Source organism: Hippichthys cyanospilos, chromosome 6 (genome assembly GCF_059441005.1).
Source record: "Hippichthys cyanospilos isolate Australia breed blue-spotted pipefish chromosome 6, RoL_Hcya_1.0, whole genome shotgun sequence".
Taxonomy (NCBI): Eukaryota; Metazoa; Chordata; class Actinopteri; order Syngnathiformes; family Syngnathidae; genus Hippichthys; species Hippichthys cyanospilos.
In genome coordinates this window covers 4994887-5015040 of record NC_142374.1, presented here as the reverse complement: position 1 = coordinate 5015040, position 20154 = coordinate 4994887, and the positions used below count along the sequence as shown (strand labels likewise).

At 39.0% G+C, this 20154-nt stretch overlaps 1 protein-coding gene across 2 annotated transcripts in view; it reads left to right on the top strand.

The window, feature by feature from the left end:
* cpne2 (copine II) overlaps window positions 1–19105 on the top strand; it is a 42264-nt gene extending 23159 nt beyond the window's left edge. The window contains exons 11-16 of one of the 2 annotated variants that reach the window (XM_088416810.1): window positions 4863–4996; window positions 7731–7785; window positions 8151–8202; window positions 10223–10356; window positions 13426–13662; window positions 16648–19105. In XM_088416810.1, coding sequence (XP_088272936.1) covers window positions 4863–4996; window positions 7731–7785; window positions 8151–8202; window positions 10223–10356; window positions 13426–13662; window positions 16648–16755 — 720 coding nt within the window. In that variant the 3' untranslated portion in view covers window positions 16756–19105. The other variant, XM_088416811.1, reaches the window with a different exon arrangement.
* The last annotated feature ends 1049 nt before the right edge of the window (window positions 19106–20154 follow it).

Sequence of the window (20154 nt, the reverse complement as noted above, 5' to 3'; positions counted from 1 at the left end):
TATCACTACAATGTGGCCCAAAATAAAAATTTGTCTGACACCACTGCTTTAGCAGATCCATGTCTTGGACGTAAACATAAAAAACATGTTGTGCAATCTACAGTTTGACTGACGTTAAAAACAAAAGCATCCAACATTTAAACAAGAAAAAAGAAAGACATTTCCAAATCTACAATAAGCATTCATTTTTATACTTACATCAATTTCTAGCATAATGTCATTCACTCTGCTTCATGCATCTTTCATCTTTAATACTTTTATCCTGTCTTCAAGTGTTAAGATTGGTTTAAGATTGACGCTTCCGCAAAATCCGCGCGTCAAGTGACGTTATTTTGACAACCACGCCCCTCCGTGCGGAGTCCATGCGAAACAGATTTTCCGCAAAGCTCATCTTCCGGATTTTTTTACGATGAACAACAATGGCAGACGAACAATTGCTTATGAAGCTTCAGTTCGCCGGTAAAAAAAAAAATAAAAAATACCTTTAGGATTTGTCTGAAAGGGAATACCGTGGGAATACCAAGGGAATACCATAAACAACTCCTGGCAAGCACCACGTTGGGAAGAGATGAGGAGTCTGTTTAGATCGTTTGAATCGACTAGGATTCCCTACCTCCTTTATAGAGTATTGTTGTTTTTATGCTGTAGAGTCAATTTGCTGCCTCCTATAGTATGGGAGAATATTGGCTGACTGCTGGGGAAAGCTGCTCAGAGTATACAGTGGTGCAAAACGCGTACCGTCGTGTTGTATAAACCAAGCTAGACTTTCGCTCATCGATTTTATGAAGAAATAGTGATGCGATTATTTGGTTAAAAAAAGCATCTTTACCGAAACGGAATGTGGTCATTTGTATTTTTCACAGTAGTCACCTTTTGCCCAGCTTTGCACATCTTGCTCTTTTCTTAGGCAGTTCCGTGGCCTGAAATCTCTTTAAACGTAGAGCTGTGCATTTTAACAGAGTTAATAATTTGAATTCCTTGACCTCTTAATGTGTTTCATTTGAGGTCATTTAAATTTGAATGTGTTTCCAAAGTTTTCACTGATTCTGTACTATATGTAAAAAAAAAATGTCGGGGTGAAATCCAAGGCAGAGTAAGATCCTTAAATCTTGTCTCCCGTCCTAATCTTTCGGCTTTTGTCACAGACACGCAGCTCTTTCAAGGTTGCACACATCTGTGTGCATACAGTACAGTGTCCTCCTTGTGTTAAACCTTTTAAGATACGCAAGTGCAGCCTCTCTCCTGCCACACTAAGCTATTTACAAACTTCCATCCCTCGGCACAAATAGCTCTTCCCTCATCCTGGTATTTAATCACTGACATTTCTTAGCTGCGTTGAGAACATGAACTCGACGCAGTGCCCATACACCTTCACTTGCTTCACACCTTTCTCGCCAAACGGCGGTGATTTAGACACGCCGAGAGTCATGCTGAATTTAATTATCGCATCATCATATAGTACGCACCCCATGTATATGCGCAGCTGTCACAAGCATGTACAAAGAGACAAAGTCGCGCACATGTAGACACACACACATGCAGATTGAGCTGTTCTGTGGTGTTCAATCAGACTTAAAATGACTCTAATCCTAATCTCCAGGAAGAAAAACTCTCCTCTCCTCGGGCTTTAGGGAACAGCAGCATTTCTTGGGAACACTCCCAACACAAAGAGGTTTGCTGCTGCAGATGGGCTGTTGTGAAAGAAGTATTTGACTTTTGGGCATATCTTATGTTTCATATAACTATTTTAGGCACCAAATGATTCAGTACATCGTTTGAGCAGATAGCAGACACGTATGGCCTAATTACAGGGATTGAAACACCATTTAATCAAAGGCATTGCTTTCTCATACTTAGCAGTTGAGAATTACACTCATAGTTTAACATTGTTATTACTGTGATTGTAATTATTGTTTAATTTTTTTGTACAAATTTCTAAGAACGGTTCGGGTATTAACTCGTCATTTGTTTCTCCCCAACATTTGAAGTGATGTATATAATTCATCTGGTTACTGACCATTTGCCTCAATTTGTGGGTAATAATCCCATCTCACGATTTTGATACAATAAAAGAAATCGCAATGACTTCAACATTTAATTAGAATCCTCTTGACTGTACAGTATTGCCCTTAGAATGAAAATTTTGACAGCAACCTTTTGTTGCTTTATAACGGAAACTAATTAGATTAGATCACAATTTAGAGATTATATTCAAGATGTTGCTTTCCTGACAATCATCAACTGCAGTAAGTCGGTATTGTAATCAAAAACCAGCTGTTTTTGAGAACCACCTCAGCGCAATTTAATTCCAAACAATCGATTGTTTACTTGCCTCACGATTCTGCTTATGTGTTCCTCATTTCCTGCATTTTGTCAGAGCTGCAGGACATGGCTGGTTTCTCTGTCAAAGAGATCTTCTGCTTGAACCAACAAAATTCTTCTCTCTTTTGATACTCACCTCCGACTGTCGGCTGTAGTCCTCGAGCTTTTGATTTAAAATTCTACGGAGGACTGATGGATAGTTTACAGATTTCTTTCAATAGTACATTCTTGCTAGCTCTCTGTGAGCATGCTCCTTTCCTCTATGTGGAAACCTCCAGAAAATAGTTACATTCTCAGTTTGTCCATTTACTTCCATAAACACATTAAGTTGGTGCATTTTCGTCAACGCTGCCATATTCTGAAGAGTTAGGAAAAATCCTTTTGAGGAGAAGGAAGGCATCTAGAGTACAGTATAATTTAGCCTTGTTGCTAATACTGTACTTCTCTTGTGCTAATTAGAAAGCCATGGTCACATAATTGTCAGGAGTTAAGAAAAATGTTTACAAAGGTCACAGCTGACATTTTAAAATGTACTGTATATATGTGTGTGTCAATTCAAAATTCAAGAGTTTTGTCTTCTGCATAGTAACACTACACAATGAAATTCTTATTCCGTTGTAAGGTGCATGTGTGCATGTGGTAAAGCGTCTGGTGATGAGGCAGATTAGTGCATGAGGGATTTGTTCAGAATTCTGCGAGCCTGTGGGTAAAAGCTGTTTGCCAGCTTCGCAGTCCTAGCACTCAGGCTCTTGTAGCATTTATAAATATCCATCCATCCATATTCCAGAGCCGCTTATCTTATGGGTCGCAGGCTTGCACCGCGGTGCCTATCCCAGCTGGTTTCGGGCAGTAGGCGGGGGACACCCTGCACTGGTTGCCAGCCAATTGCAGGGCACGGAGAGACGAACAACCATTCACACACTCACTCACACCTAACGACAATGTAGTATGTCCAATAGTATGTCCTGCCTGCCAGACATGTTTTTGGAGTGTGGGAGGAAGCCGAAGTGCCGGGAGAGAACCCACGCGGGCTCGGGGAGATCATGCAAACTCCACACAGGAAGGAAAGAACGAGCAAGTGGATTTAAACTCGGGTGAGGTCGACGTGCTTACCACTGCTCCACCCGGGTTACAGCATCCCTGGCTTACGTTATTTTCATGTTGCGATGTGGAATACTGAGTTTTTCCGTTCCCTCTTTACGGTATTTTCCCTGCTTTGCAACAAAAACAACTGTCATGACCCTAGGGAGTTGGCTGTATTTGTGTTATTTTGTCTCCATCTTCAGGCGTTTCTAGGTAATTGCACATATTTTCTTTTGCCGTCAAAATGCCTCCATGCAACACATCACTACAATGCTGGTCTGCTATTGGTCGGCGTCTCCTCACGAAGATGCTGATCTGCTAGATAATAGATGGATGGATGGCTGTTGATCATGAAAAGTTGACGTCCATGATTTCAGAAATCATTTGTATCCTCACACAACCAGAATAGAAAAGGAATTGAATTGATAAGCAGCATCGATCAAGTGGAATTGTCAATTGTTTTCCCCACCTTTATAAATGTATCTTTTTTTTTTGTACATTAAGAAGGGAGTGTGTTTTGAGCTACTCTCAGGCATATAACTCACCAGTCCTCAAAGAAAAAGATTGAAAAGAATGACAAAGTTCCACCTAGCTAACGACGGTTCCATCTAGCTAACATACCGAGCCTGAATGTTCTTGTGTCTATTCATTCACATTTTTTTGCGAATACATTTTTCTATTGTGCCTCCACTGCAACTTTTAGAAAATTCCATAATTAGACTATTGTACCCAGTTTCTCTGAGCAACCGCTTGTAGAAAGTGAGCGCCCCTCGTGTAATGTGTATTTTTATGTTCACAGTTCTAAATAGCTTGGGGCTAAAAACTGGTTGGAAACAGAATGGCGTTACCTCCCACTGTCACTGAATTCACAGTTATCAAACTAATCATGTCTACTAGCAGAAATCACTCAAGGAAATTGCCATAATAGCTCAGAAAATGTAATGTTTTAGCGACATCAAATGTATTCTATATATGGCACTGAAATATTAGAATACTCTTTTGTATGTCTATAAGCATCTTGACATTCAAAAGGGGCAATGGTTGTTTATTTGGGCTTTGGCTTCATGGTTTAGGTTGCCCTACAATTTTTTCGGGTCGGTAATGAATAGTAGAACCCCTTTTATTATAACATATACATTAAGAGTCACTCTTCTTTTCCGTAATGTATGTTTTTTTAACCATTAGAAAAGAATAAAAAAAAAAAAAAGCCTCCCTCGGCCTTCGGGTAAGTGGACGGGTCCTGACTGAGGTTTGTGCCTATGCAAATTACTCTTTTTGGAGTCTTTGGGAGGGTGCCGGGTAGGAACTCCCTTGTTCTTTTGGGGGACTTCAATGCTCACGTGAGCAATGACAGTGGGACCTGGATGTCCGTGATTGGCAATCAAGTTTTCTTTAGTTTTTGCATGCACTAAATTTAAAGAAACGTTTGTTCTGATTTTTTTTTTTTTTTTCCATAGGTTGGTATCGACTTCACAGCATCCAATGGGAACCCGAGAGAGCCTTCTTCCCTCCATTACATTAACCCATTGGGAAGCAATGAGTACCTTGCTGCAATTTTAGCTGTCGGACAGATCATACAGGACTATGACACGTGAGTATGTATTGAGCTACAATATTCATTGTGATTTCTTATAGTTCAATTATGTTACTCAACACCAGGGATTGTGATATTTCATTGTGTCATCCTTGGTTCTGTACCTGAGAATGAATACCGGTACTCAACAGTATATACGCGTAACTTAATTCCTCTTGTTCGTTTTAATAAATGTACGTTCATTTAACTATAAAATGTAAAGAAAAGAAAAAAAGAGAAATTCAACAACTTTCATTGTATAAAATTTATTTTTTCACAAAGCAAGATCTGCCACATATGGAGCCCCTCTTGTGCCAGGGTATGGAAAAAAGATATTTGCATTAATCCGTGCACATGGTTTACTAAACTGTATGCACAGTAATCTGTTTGCTCAGTTTAGTAATCCATGCGCACGATTTACTAATAATCCATTTGCTCAGTTCAGTAGTTTTAGCAGTTTCAGTTTTGTAGTGTGTGGAATAAGCGATTTTTGGCTGTGCCGCTCCCCCAGAAGTACAATTTCTATGTTTCCCTCCCGGACAATGAAAAGTGTTGGGAACACCTCATTAACTAATACTTAAGTAAAGCACAGATTAGTGCATTTTTTTTCATACCCTGACAACAGGTGGGGCTCCGTAGCCACAGGCCACTCGATGAAATGAATGATCACAACAGAGAAAAAAGAAATACGTAGTCGGAAGAGGATCTGAATGAGGCGGGCTTAATTCAGGAACTCAAAAGACTTGTGTTTTTCTATTTTTTTTTTAGCTTATTTTAAAACACTAATGTACACAAACTCTGGCATTAGAGATATATCACAATTCATGTCAAACTTAAGTTTAAGTGTTTATGTAATGGGACATAAAATAGACTGTAAGGCCTTTATTGGCACTGTTTACAGGTATACAATGAAATTGAGAGTGCTACACCAATTAATGCATATCAACATGAACAATCAATGTACTAAATGATATATAGTGGCGGGCTTTGGGACCAGTTGGAACGAACCTTTAAACCTTTGAACCTTGTGATTTTGATTCGGACAGTATTGTATAGATTTTGTTTTGGCATGCGAAGAGTAAGGAGGTATACTTGAACAGCAACGTGTGTTTCTTCATCTTGCCACAATATAAATAAAGAATGGAAATCATAGTTTCACAGGAGTGCAATTATTGTTTGTTTTTTTTTCAGTGTGTTTTTGTTTGAGCATTAATAGCTCTGTAAAAAAAAAAGCTTTCTGGTTCTGTTATCTGTATCGTCTGTATCTGTATCATCTAATATTGGAGGTTTTAATGGCATGGGCTGAATTTATCTTATAATAGGTGACACATGAGGCATGTTGGTAGTTGGGGTGGCTCTATGTTTTTTGGTGCATTGAATGAGTATTTCTATGGACGTGTGAGTGATTATTGAATGCAAGGTGAGCACAGAACACAAGTATAACACTTGCTTCTTTTATACCCACTTATGATACTCACCAGTTTCCACTTAACCAGTTCACCTGCAGAATGTTCCAAATTGATGTTGTTGAGTATCTATCCTAGTTTTTTGTTGCTCCTTTCCCAGATTTTTAGAAAGATAAAAAAGTGAATGTTCAAATAAAAAAATATCCTGTATTTAGAATATATCGTAACGCCCCAAATATAAGACACTTTTTTTTCCCCAAAAATGAAGGCCAACATATTGGTGTGTTCTATAAACTGTAACTTAAAGATATTTTTTTCATTCGACACTATTTGAGGATGATTGATCAGTCAGTCAAATGAACCAAGTTTTGACGCACAAATGTGCTTATTTTACCAGCTGTATTCTTACCTTCATAAATTACCATAATGGGACAAGCAAGAGGGCGGATGTCAGTTGGCTGTTAGCAGCCAGTACCTGTTGCAGCTAACAGTAGCTCGTGTTAGCTGAGATTGCAACGGCATTATTTTCAATAAAAGAAGCGGGTAGTCTTAACCATCGTCCGAGTCCATCCTTATTCATTGACTGCTCACAATGTGCAAAATCTGAAATATACTTAACATGCAACAAGTATATAACTTACTGATATGAACGCAAGAAAAAAAGAAGAATTTTGCCAAAAGTTAGATTTATTCATTTTTGCGATACGTTTTACATAGTTTCCAAACTCCTATGCATCCTATACATGGTAACACAGAAAATACCAGAATTTGGCCCTAAAATTAAGAGTGCGCCCTATACACAGGCATGTCCTATATTTGGGGAGTTACGGTAAGATGAAAATGAGTTACAAATCATTGCTCTCCATTTTGTTTATGTTTTATACAATGTCCCAGCTTCATTGGAATTGGGGTTTGAAGTACTTTTTAACCTTTATACTTATCAGAATATGCATATTTCCTTTACATTGTTATTTGCACTTCCACTTTAGGGTATGTGAATAATTTTGTTACCACTGCCAGAAATATAGGTTGGACACACTATAGAAAATCCATTACAAAAAACTACTGTTGGCTCACAGACCTTTTCTGACTTAATTTGTAAAGGAAATTTGAGGTATCGCTCTCACCTATTCAGTTCAGAAAAATTGAAATATAAGTGAGAGGCTTCACTTCACTAAATTTGTTTTCTTTCAACCTAGAGCTTGTTTATTCTATTATAGTGATTTTTTTTTAAATCAGGTGACAAGCTACCCGCAGTTCTCTAAATGCTAGATGTTGAAATATTAGATTTGTAATAAATAAGCTTAACTTTTATTTTTAATTTGTTCTCATTGTCTCTTCTTCAGTGATAAAATGTTTCCTGCTCTGGGATTTGGAGCCCAACTCCCACCTGACTGGAAGGTAATTGTGTCACTGTTTACAGTATGTATGCCAAACAGATGTATTTTTTTTAAATATCATCATTACTATAGTATAATAGTGGTGTATATCTGTATGATAATGTACAAAGACAAAAAGCTGTAGTAATTATACTTGCATATTCAAATAATTGAATTCAATCGTCAACCCATCTGCGTTGCCATGGCACTGTGATGAAAAGGACAAAGGAGAGAAGAGCTTGCATTCACACACACACACGTTACACAAACACACAAAATGGGTGATACGACATGAGGAATGGAGATGTTCTACAAAGTAAAAATGTAAAATATTTATTGTGAATTGAGTACAAATATGATATAATATGGTCTTTCTTGTATACTTAGGTATCGCATGAATTTGCAATCAACTTCAACCCTACAAACCCTTTCTGCTCAGGTAAGTGATTTAATTTAGTTCAAGACATTGTGTTGGATAAGTTTTCATCCAAAACGTTCACTTTTAAGTCAGCTAAAGCAGAGGTTAGGTGAGGAGGACCCATTTCAATGTGCAAATCCCAATACCTAAATGTTTTCTTACTTTTCGCATTCACATAAAACATTTACACATTTTTCTTTTTTTTTTTCTTATTAACAGATTATTGTCCGAAAGTGTATCATGTGACCTTGCAATACGTATACGCGACCATGCAGCGCAAGTCAGCGCGGTAGCTATCATTGCTGTCTAGCCTCCTCTCCAAGCCGGGAGAAGGTGAGACAAAGAAGGAAGATGCAGTCATATGGACAGTTCAACTACATAAACGCATGAATATAAACAGAAATCTTTAGTCAGATGTTAAACATTTTTACTGAGGTGGCTGTTTGAATTGAATTTGCATGATTTTTTCTTGGTTGAGCATTCCAGGGCACGTGCGCCCAAATAGAAAAAGCTTGTGACGCTGCAGACGATTATGATTCTTTTTAGCTCTTGGATCACCAACAAACCAGCGTCTAGTGAGCGACGGTTAGAGAACGGAACATAGGGTTGTACTAAATCAAAGAGATGGTGGGCGCTAAGCCATGTAATAGTTTTATAAGTAATTAACAAAAGCTTGAAGTCATATCTCAAGTGTACCAGAAGCCATTATAAGTTGGCGAGTATCGGGGTAATGTGATCAAACTCTTTCGTTCTCCTCAAGACTCTCATGGCTGCATTTTCTACTGACTGCAGACCTTTGATGCTCACCTCGAGAAGAGCGGAGAACTTTACGTTACAGTAGATAAGGCGGGATATAACAAACAGGAATTAATGTCTCTGCATCGTTGGCAGGAGCTTGTAGATGGTTAACAATAGAGAGCCAAGTACTGACCCCTGTGGGACACCATCCATGTAATGAAATTCAGAGGTCACTGCCATGAGGAGCATGCTTCGAGGCATTCCACTAGTATTGGATGATCGACGGTGTCAAAAGCAGCACTAAGGTCGAGTAAGAAGAATACTTATGAGGTGTGGAATCCAAAGCTAAGAAAGGAACATGTGTCACTTTAGCAAGGGCCGTCCGGGTTGAGTGGTTGGCCCTGACACCTGACTGAAGATGTTCAAATCGACTGTTAGCTGCCATGTAGTCACTAAGCTGTTGTGCTACAACCTTTTCTAGAATCTTTGCGATTAACCCCCGTCTTCACCGACCTTATCTACACTACACGGCTCTACTCTGCTCGACAAAAACGGCCCGAGTGTTGTTGTCTGGTTGTGCAGCGATTGGCTTGTTGTGATATCGTCTCGCTAGGGTGGGAGGTGGTGACTGGTATAACTGACTATAACTGGACATCTGTTTAATGAAACCGATCTGATAAGTTCTCTTTTTTCTATCTTTGGTTAAAAATAAAGATGAAATAATGCTGTTGAAGGGCGCTTCGTGGAACAGTGGTTAGCACATCGGCCATGCAGTTCAGAGATCCGAGTTCAAAATCACCTCGCCCCGGTGTTCCTGTGTGGAGTTTGCATGTTCTCCCTGAGCCCGCGCCGGTTCTCTCTCGGCACTCCGGCTTCCTCCCACCCTCCAAAAACATGCATGTGTATTGGACGGACTAAATTGTCCTTAGGTGTCATCGGGTGCAAGAATGGTCCTTTGTCTCTGTGTGCCTCTGTGTACAAATCAGCTGATTTGTAATATAGTGTAAGTACCTTGATAAAATACAAGTACTGCATCAAAAAAATTATATTTTCTCAAGAAAATACATTTCCAGTCATTTACTGACATCAGATAGCATTTTGAATAAATCGTTTTTTTTTCAATTGTTTATTAATACATACGCTATTTACAGTGGATCAGAATCTTAATTAAATTATACAGAGGCCTAGTATTCCATCATAAGGCTGAATGAATTTGGTAAAACATGAAATATTTTTGTTGAAATCTAGCTGTATATCATATCGGAACACTTATTGAAATGTTTTTGTTTTTTTTCCCCTCTAGGTGTGGAAGGTATTGCACAGGCTTATTCTGCCTGTCTCCCACACATCCGTTTTTATGGGCCGACAAACTTTGCTCCAATTATTAACCATGTAGCACGTTTTGCAGCACAGGCTCTGCAACAAGAAAAAGCTGCGGTAAGTGATGACACAACCTGTATCGTTACATTATTTCCAATCTTCAAAAAAATCAAATATACATGCAATAGCAATTGCTCCTGAGGACAGTACAAAACACTGAATCCTGACAAAATTGCTGCGTTGACTGTAAATACTTATGTAGTTTTGGTAGTGTAAGTAGACGGTTGAGTAGAATAATGAGTACCTATCGATTCAACATACGCCTGAGGTAAGGTCATTAAGGTAGAATATGACACTTGGATGAATCATTTCAATTAATTCTCATTAAATATGGGTACGCATGTTTGGATGTGAGGTGTGTTAAAAAAAATTAATAATGCAAAAATTGCTTGGCAAGGAGGTGATGTTGCCTTCCTAAGAAATGGAACATGTAAAATCCACCCAGCTCCATGGCTTTCTTTATTTAACTTGGGATCATTCTCAAAGGAAAAAAAAAATGTGATAAAATATATGAGACTTGGTAGAATCGAAAGCCAGGTGCACACAGAAGGATAATTAGCCCGGTTTTAGCAGATTTGTCTCAATCACCCACACTTTGATGTTTGTGTGTATTGTCCACTTTGATGTTTGTGTGTATTGTTCTAATAGGGTCAAAGGCTGAGAGCTGCAGGCCAAATAACGTGACTAAAATACACAAGCAAATTCCCTTTTCTGCCTGGCCGTCACAAACCTTAACTGTCCATAGTCTGAATACTGTAAATGTTAGGCAAGCTCCCTTGCTGTTGAATTTTGAAACTTATCTTAGAAAAAAACTCATAGGCTTTTGATTCAGCATTTATTATTTTGTTTACTGTTTTACATTATTTAGGTTGACAGTTTTTTTCCTATATGTCTGTTTTTTAATTGATGTACAGCAGTTCATTTGGACCTGTGATTGTTTCTAATGTGCTCTATCGAATAGAATAGAATAGAATAGAATAGAATAGAATAGAATAGAATAGAATAACTTAATTATCATTGTCCAGCAGCTAATCAACAAAGTTGGGAACACTGCTCCGAATAGTGTAAAATATGAATAATAAATAGAAGAGAATACAAACAATAGTTTTACTAGAGTCAAATCATCGATATTGTCAGTGTGTACTTGTTTTGTTGTCATTCAGATTTAGTACACTTTGACACTACTATAGTACCAGTCATGGTAGTGCATGCTAAATATGATCATTTGAGATTTTGATTCACTGTACACATCGTATAACACACTTTTTGAGAATTGTTAACATTTGTTTTGTACATCAATCATTTTTCTCAACCACTTATCCTTATCAGGACTGTGGATTTGTGGCGAGCGCTATATTTAAATACCGTATATTGACATGGCTGGATATCACTAATAGTGCCCACAAATGAAATTTTTGATTAGTCATCACGTCTTTTAGGACCCACTCTGTGCATTGTGATTCGGTTTTTGAGTAGCGTGCAGCTGGATGGCTTGGAACATAGATGGCTCACAGTCTATGTATCAATGTTTCAGTCCCTCAGCTAATGAGCTAACTTGCGACTGAGCCCAGTGCAAATACAGATACTCATACTACAACTAGACACATGCGCACACAGACACACACACATACCCTCAAGCTGGCATTGCGAGCGGTTTTCATGGCAGTGCGTGAGCGATCCCGGCGCTCTGCGTGATAACGATTCTCAGAGCTGCAGTTTGTTGACTAAAGAGACAAGCTTCAGAACCCCATGGGATGTGTGTTTGTCTGTGACATCCAGTGCCTCTTTGCATCTGTCTTCATGACCTCTTATACAGTACGCTGCATACGGCATAATGAAGTAGTCTTGTGTGCTCATCTGAGACAATGGGCAATGTTATTTCTGAGAACAAAGTGATAGTTTTTTAGTAAGTGTTAAGTGTAAAAATTAAGTCTCTGCAGTTTACATTGTTGTTTTGTTATTATTGCAAATTATTGCAGGATGTAGTGAACATTTAAGTACAGAGTAAGTAATATAACAAAAGTATTTTGTTATTAAGTAATATAACAAAAATATATTTTCCTGAACATATTCTAAATTTGCTTCACCAGCATTCTTCTAAATGATATTTTTTGTGAGATAACCTTACTTTTTTCACATGAAACTAAATACCAGGCTCTATACAATGGTAAACATGTAAAAAGGTGCCAAATCAAGTACATCCGAATGTCTGGTCATGAGGCATGACCTCACACTTTAACCAGTTTTATGTATTTATTTATTTATTTAAGATATAGATGGAAATTTGCATTGTATGTATGTAATTTGTATTCAACGGCAGGTGGTCCATGGAGACAGACCTTTAATATAAAGAATAAAAGATGAACACTGCTTTTGAATTTTAGCTTTCAGACCTGTGCTGACCGATACCTCCTGTCATTTGTCAAAAAAGCTGAATTTGTATATTTACAGTTCAGTACTCTATATCAAGTGTGGGGAGAGTGTGTAAAGTGTAAGTAGTTGGCAATTGGAGCATTCACATTCACGTTATTTTTTTTTCTAATCACGTGAAAGCGAACCCACAGGAGGCTTGCAAAAAACACACACATTCACACGTGTGGTTTTAAACACACGCCCGTACACCCACGTGCTCAAACAATAATGAAGGTACTACATACTGTAGATACTTTGTGTGGTCTATCTGAATAAAATGAGTGTTTATGTCCAACAACAGTGTTGATATTTCAGTCTTAAACTGAAGCCATATTCCTTTTTCCCTGTGGGGTTGTTTTCTCTCATTTAATACCACCATCATTTCTTTGCAGGAACAGATGGTGTGGTCTGTAGTGTGAATGGAGCCCAACTTGCTGTAATGCAGAAGCGATTTCATTGGACTTGATTTTTTTCTTTTTCCTCTTTTCTGCCTGTGTTGTGTATGTCTCATCCTAATCAAATGTAATCTTTTGCCCTCATTCACTCCTAACAATCTTGGGCACACCCTAGAGGATTTACAGTGTGTCAATAGTCAGAAATCAGCAGACTGTCTTGAAGTACAACTTGCACAAATCTGATTGAAAGTCAAATTTGGCATTTTCTCTTTCTGTTTCTCCCCTGAATCATTCTTCGACCACCTTTCTGTCTCTGCAGCAATACTTCACTCTCCTCATTATAACAGACGGTGTAATCAGCGACATGGATGAGACACGCCATTCCATCGTTCAGGCATCCAAGCTGCCAATGTCCATCATCATCATTGGTGTGGGCAATGCGGACTTTGCTGCCATGGAGTTTTTAGATGGAGATGCCAGCGTCTTGAGGTCCAACACTGGCGAGGAGGCCGTTCGAGACATCGTGCAGTTTGTCCCCTTTAGGGATTTTCGAAATGTAAGTATTTACTTCAGCCTGAGGACAGTCTAAATGTATCATAGTTCGCCTAATGCGTCACAATCTAATGAAAAATTCACATGCAGATCAAAACTGTGGATAAAAACTTTGTTTGTTTTGTTTGGTTTTTGTGACAAAAGCGCAATGAATACACGATGAGAATGCGCTGCCTGGCATCCACTCCATTCTCGTTAAACAGCCATACGTCATTCAACTATTGAGAAGAATGGCTCTGGCGACCACTTGACGGATGATTCGGGGCAAACTGTTTTAGTAAATACAGCATGGGACATAAAATTGCAACACCAGCTATTTATCAAACGTCACTATATTGATTCTTTTACCCATCAAGATGTGCACAGTTCACCAATCTCCTACCGCTTTGGATACACTTTCTGTCTGCCCCTCTTTTATTCGTTAGCTTTGGCCTAGTTCCAAAACCACTTGCTGCCCTGAAAGGTTAGGGCAGACATTACGGCAGCAAGGTAACAATCAGTTTCTGATAGTGGGGGAAATGGGTGGAGGTCCATACGCTATCAGTGCATGCAATCACTGCTATCTTCTTTTCCCAGGCTCATGGGGCCAAACCCTGTACTTTTCCTGTGATTAGGTTGCAGTGCCTGTAATTCATTCGAGGTGCCTCCTTTTTAAATGAAAAAAATGCAAAACACTGAGGGCGCAAAAGATGAGGCGCAAAGTAGCGAGGGAACACTGTATATGTCATTCTGTGTGTTGAAAAGAAAACGGTGGTTTGGAAACAAGTTAATGATTAAGAAAGTCATCAAAGTGTACACACATTTCTACTACAAGCATAGACAGCAGAAATGAAATTGAAAAGCTTTATTTTTTATATACTGTGCCTACCCTATTCAGTACAAGTAAAAAAAGCTCTTGGACTCTTGATTCTATCTTCCAAGCTCAATGGGCTTTGCGATATGAAAGACATGGTTTAGAGGTTAGACAAAGGGAGATATAAATACAAGTATATGCTGGTGAACCGGCAATGTTTCAAGGTGACTGTGGATGTTGCTCTGGCAACCACTTTATTTCAACTAGACAACTTTTAAAGACACAGAAAGAAATACACTGAAATCTTCGTGAAGGACTTTGTATCTGACACATAAGTGGCCCCAAAACATGCGTGGGGTGCACCTAGACCTTTGATTACGCCCACAATGACTCAAAGCGCTTTTTCACCCCTATTTTTTGTGTTTGCGGTGGCACCCTTGAATCCTTTATTGAAAGTGCCTGCCCTTTTCTCAGCAGTTTCTATCAACAAATAAATGTGAAAATGTGAAACAAGATGCTGTTTTGAATTTATCGCAGCCACTCCATCCATGCATTTTGTATAGTGCTTGTCCACACAAGGATCACAAGTGAACTGGAGCTCATGAAGACTTGAGCGAGAGACACAGAACACCTGTTGGCACCCTGATTGATTGTGGGTGCATATATCCAGTGAATCTTATATGGAATTTGAGTTTTTAAGTAGAAAGGGATCTAAATCATTGAACCCGTTCTTGCTGTGATAAAATACTACTCTACATGATTGTACACTTCCACTCCCCCAGATGGGAGGACAGCTCCAAACGATGCATGTAGTACGTCTTTGATTAAAAGACATTGTGTTTCTTTGTGTACAAGTCGAGGTTTTTTTTCTTCATTTTCAACCCCATTATTGGGAGGGTCGACTTATACCCGCATATAGTATGGATCCGTTTTTGAGCGTCTGCACAGAATGTCGAAAAAAAACCCTTCCATCAAGCGCCGCCTTATTGCCTCTTTGCTGTCCTCAGCGAGGATGCATGGATAATTTTTCAGGCTGACTTTGACCCATTATGTAAAGGAAAAGGCGGCATGACATGCGCGTTCAAGACAAAAATGCGAGAGCTGTGGCATGGCACGCGTGGATCTCAGCAGGTGGGGGGAGAAACACAGAGAAGAGCACCCAATCCGCGCTCTGATCTCGCCACAGTCGTCACTTGGGTAAAGAATACTTCGGCAAAGCAAATGAGAATGTTTTGTGCAAATGACGAGCAGGGAGTCGACTTGTACTTGAGGTCTACTTGTACACGGGGAAATACGGTAATCATACGAAAACGTTTGCAAAATGACTAGGGGTTTTAGATTAACAGATTAATTACGATGAATTACAGCTATAGTTAAAGTGTATTTTTTTTCTAACTTCATGCTTTCTGTATGCTGATTTTGACTTGGGAAAAAAAAGGTCAATCACACCGTGAAGTGGACACTGAATGACTGCCATTGTATTTGACTGAAAGTGTTAGGCCCCCGTCGTATTTGGGGCGTCAAGTTCAGGAGCAGAAGGAAGACGGGAAAATGGACGTCCGATGATTGGTAAATGTAACTTAGAAAAACACAGCGATGGAAGCTTTGTTCCAGGTAGAGTCATTTGTATTCTTTGTAAGAAGGAGCTTGCTTACCACAGAAGCAGATCAAATAAATGTAAAGCACCCAGGTGCGGCTGCAGCCAGAGCTAACGGCAAATATAACATATGCTCATGTAGCAAGCCATTGCATGGATGTTTGTTTTTAATTTGAACCTCTAATTATTTGGCGACTAGGGCTAATGATAGCAACAAATATGCTCATGTAGCAAGCCATTGCATGGATGTTTGTTTTTAATTTGAACCTCTAATTATTTGGCGACTGACAAAAGAAAGAACAGAACCTTTCCTCCTGAAAGTTGCAGCTAGTACATGGGACATTTCTCACTTTCTTGCCCTATAACAATCTTTCAAAGAATCTTTCCCAATAACACAAAAGCAACTCTGGTTAAACTGATGCCTGATGTGAGAGAAGTCCACGTTCACACGTGTAAAAGTTTGCACACCCCTAGTATTCTAGCTTCTCTGACATCCAAAAAACGTGCATTTTCGGTCGACCGAATTTCTTGAAAAATGTCTCAGTTGAACAATTGAAAATGTGTCTGTAACGTTGCTTTTTTTTCTTCTTCTTACTCAGGCACCAAAGGAGACCCTGGCCAAGTCTGTCCTCGCGGAGCTTCCTCAGCAAGTCACTCAGTACTTTAAACAGCGGAACCTTCCACCTGCCAACCCAGCGCCAGAGTGAGATGAGCGAAAAGATGTCAGCTCAAACTGTAAAATAGCTTTCGGTAACAACAGCCTGTGCAAATTGAAAGTGCGTGTGTCCGCCGGGGGCAAAAACTAGCTAGTGCTGCGTATGGATTCCCATTTGCAAAATCAATTTGATTTGATTTACAAGAGCCCAATTCAAGTCATGATTCACTTTTGATTTTTGACTCACTTCAGGATTTCATGCAGTACCGGTTTGACTTTCCTATGGAGGACATTCTCAGATGAACGAATGTTGCAAACAATAGAAACATCATCGCTAACGTGTTGCATTAGAAACAATACGAATGCATCAACAATGCAATTGCATATACTTATGTTAGTGGTTACCTACTTGTAACTAGCATTGAATTTATCCTAATTGCCAATTAGCATCCTCTTCTTCTCAATTACCACAATACAACACGACAGCATATCAGTCGGGTGAAACCAGAGGTCCGTTACCATGTCGCGCAGAGCATTACTGGTGAGGTACAAGAAAATAGAATGCATGCTAATCAGTATTAGCATATTAGCTTAGTCCTTTAATGGACAGAAGCCCCAAAACATCAACTAGTGAGTATAACGGGCCCAAAACCACGCAAGAAATCTTACAAAGGATTATTCAACATAGCACGACACAACTACTGTAACTGATTTGTATTGGTTTAATCATGAAGAATATAGGGTAGGCAGTGTAAACATCATATTTCGGTGACATCGGCAACGAGACTGACTAACGGAGGCTTGGGCGCCTACCCTGACGTCACCACGCATACAGCACACACACCGACTTGCGGCATAATTGCACTGGTGTAAATAATAAAGAAAAATTTATTCTCAATCCTCATCATAAGTAATTTTGGTGAAATTGATAGTATACTGTATCATGTGTGTTTCATGTGTACATCTGCAGTTACCTTATCGTCCGTTGAGGTCCGTTTTTTTTTTTTTTGCATGTCGCACGATATCGCGCTACCTTCGCAATCAACCTGTCCACCTTGATTGACACTTTGAGCACACCTGGGCTAAACATTTTTAGAGTACTCATTCGGTATAACTAATTTCTTTAACAAGACGTAATTGACCAAAACACAATTTTGCGGCCTAGCCTCTCTGCAAGCAGAGGCATTGAATAATTCAGTGTTTAGTATGATTTTTCCCGTTGTATTTCATTCTGGAAAATTTCTCTTTTCATCACAAAGCTCGCCAAACAATAAGTCTTCATTGAGCATGTATTAGATTTATGCAAGATCTGCTTAATTTGGGCTATAAAGAGAAAAGTGGATTCAATATATTATATATTATTCAACTTTTTTAACCCCAAAAAAGCAAATACCTCATATGTGAAAGACAGTCTTGAAGTTGTTTTCGCTTTTATTTATTTTTTATGTATTTATTTATTTTTTTGCTTTAAGAACTCTTTGTAGATATTAAGTGTGAATCAATCAGAAGTTATGATTGTCTTTTTTTATTCTATTTCAAGTTTCCAAGAAGTGGTCCTTTTTAAGCAAAGAAAAATGCTATTGTTGAGGATGTCAGTGGTTTGCTTTTCACACAAGTATTGTGTTTTATGACGTGAGATTTTTACAGCCTTGTGTTGTTTAGTCTGCTTGGTTAAAATATACGGGGCCCCTCTGGTGCCAGGGTAAGAAAAAAAATGTATTTGGACAAAAACTTTTCTTTTTCCGGGGGGGGCTTGGCAAATATATTTTTTTCATACCCTGGAACCTAAGGGACTCCGTAGAAATGAGTATCAGTGGACGTACAGATCGTTTTCGAGTAGCGGTCGGATCAAAAGCTCTGATTTGCGGTGGGCCCACGACACCGGTTCCTCAGCTTGTAGGCATTCAATGTGAATTAAGAAGGTGAAGCTGCCGCGGCAGCCGTAGCACCGAAGCGCTCGGCGGCCGTGGAATGCTGCTCTCCAATATGGGACCATTTTTTTCAGCTCTGTTACGGCTTTGGTTCATCTTGCATGTTGCCAGTCACTGTTTACAAAAGAACAAAGACCATAAGAAGCATGTGCCCTTCCCCTTTTGTGTGCTACCCATTTTGTAAATACTGTAATGAAACGTGAACATTTTGTGGCATTTTGCGTTATTTGCAAAAGGTGGGTCAGAATGTGCACGAGCAGTTTGTGATACGCGTACAGTACTACAGTAGACTGTATATTTATATGTTGTAATATGGATAAGCTACAGTAAATACTTTATTGTATAATGCAGTGCGGACTTGTGTAATTATACAACTAAAATGTATATTGCCTTGTCAATTAACTAAATGTGTTGCTTCTTATTTTCAAGTCATGTCTGTCAGCACTCAGGTTAATAAAGAACTGTTCTCGATTTCTCGATTTTTTTTTTTTTTTTCCTCATTGATTCAGTGGTGCACTGGGTTGTGACAGGAACACTTTATAAAAACCACGGAATAAGACTGTTGGAAAGTGTGTGTTTCATCCGCCGTTGTAATTATCGAGATAGACATTTGAACCGACGCTCCCCTGATGCTGACATAATTACAAACCAACAGTTTTGCCTGACTGCTTACTGCATCACTTACTTCCATTAACTACAAAATGGGGTCACGTTGCCTAGAGTCTAGGAAATCGGTGAATTGCTCACAACGTGATACAAGCAGGAAACTTTCAATACGGTCCACAAGTACCTACTTTACTGTTTCAGCAATCGGGATTGCTGCGTTGCATAGCAACTGTTGCTTTTCCTCAGCAACCGGCATCAACAAAAGTTTCTGAACTCCTGTTTTCTAACTTTGTACGTGTATTTGTTTTCTTACATTCACTCCTAAAATGGTTGAAAACATAAGAAAGCACTAAACGTGATCATCTCTACGTCTGCTGTTATTTAAACTCCGCAAATCGTTCCGATTGTATGAAACAGTCTTTTGCCTTTTTAAAGAATCGATATCATCAGGAAACATGAATGCATAATTATATCATGTTATGAACTGAACAAAACTACAAAACTGAAAAACTTCATTTGGGCCTGTGCAAGCATTTGTGCACCCTACTGCAAAACAATCCAACCCAATCCTCCTTTTGCAGAAATAACAGCCCCTAAATGTTTCTGATAGCTTCTAATAAGGGTCTGGATTTTGGTTGGTGACCATTCTTCTTTACAGAACATCTCCAGTTCAGTCAGGTTTGATGCTTTCCGAGCACGGGCAGCCCGCTTTAAATCACACCGCAGATTTTCAATACGGTGATAACTACTAACAAAAGTCTCTTGTTACGAAAAATTCACGTTTCACAACGCCTCGTCGAATTTAAGCTGTGTTTAGGGTCAGTAAGTATTTTTCACTTTTTCACTGATTCTTGAACATTGTTTGCAAGAATCTGCTGATACTTAACTCGAACTGTGCCTGTGGTCTTCCATTT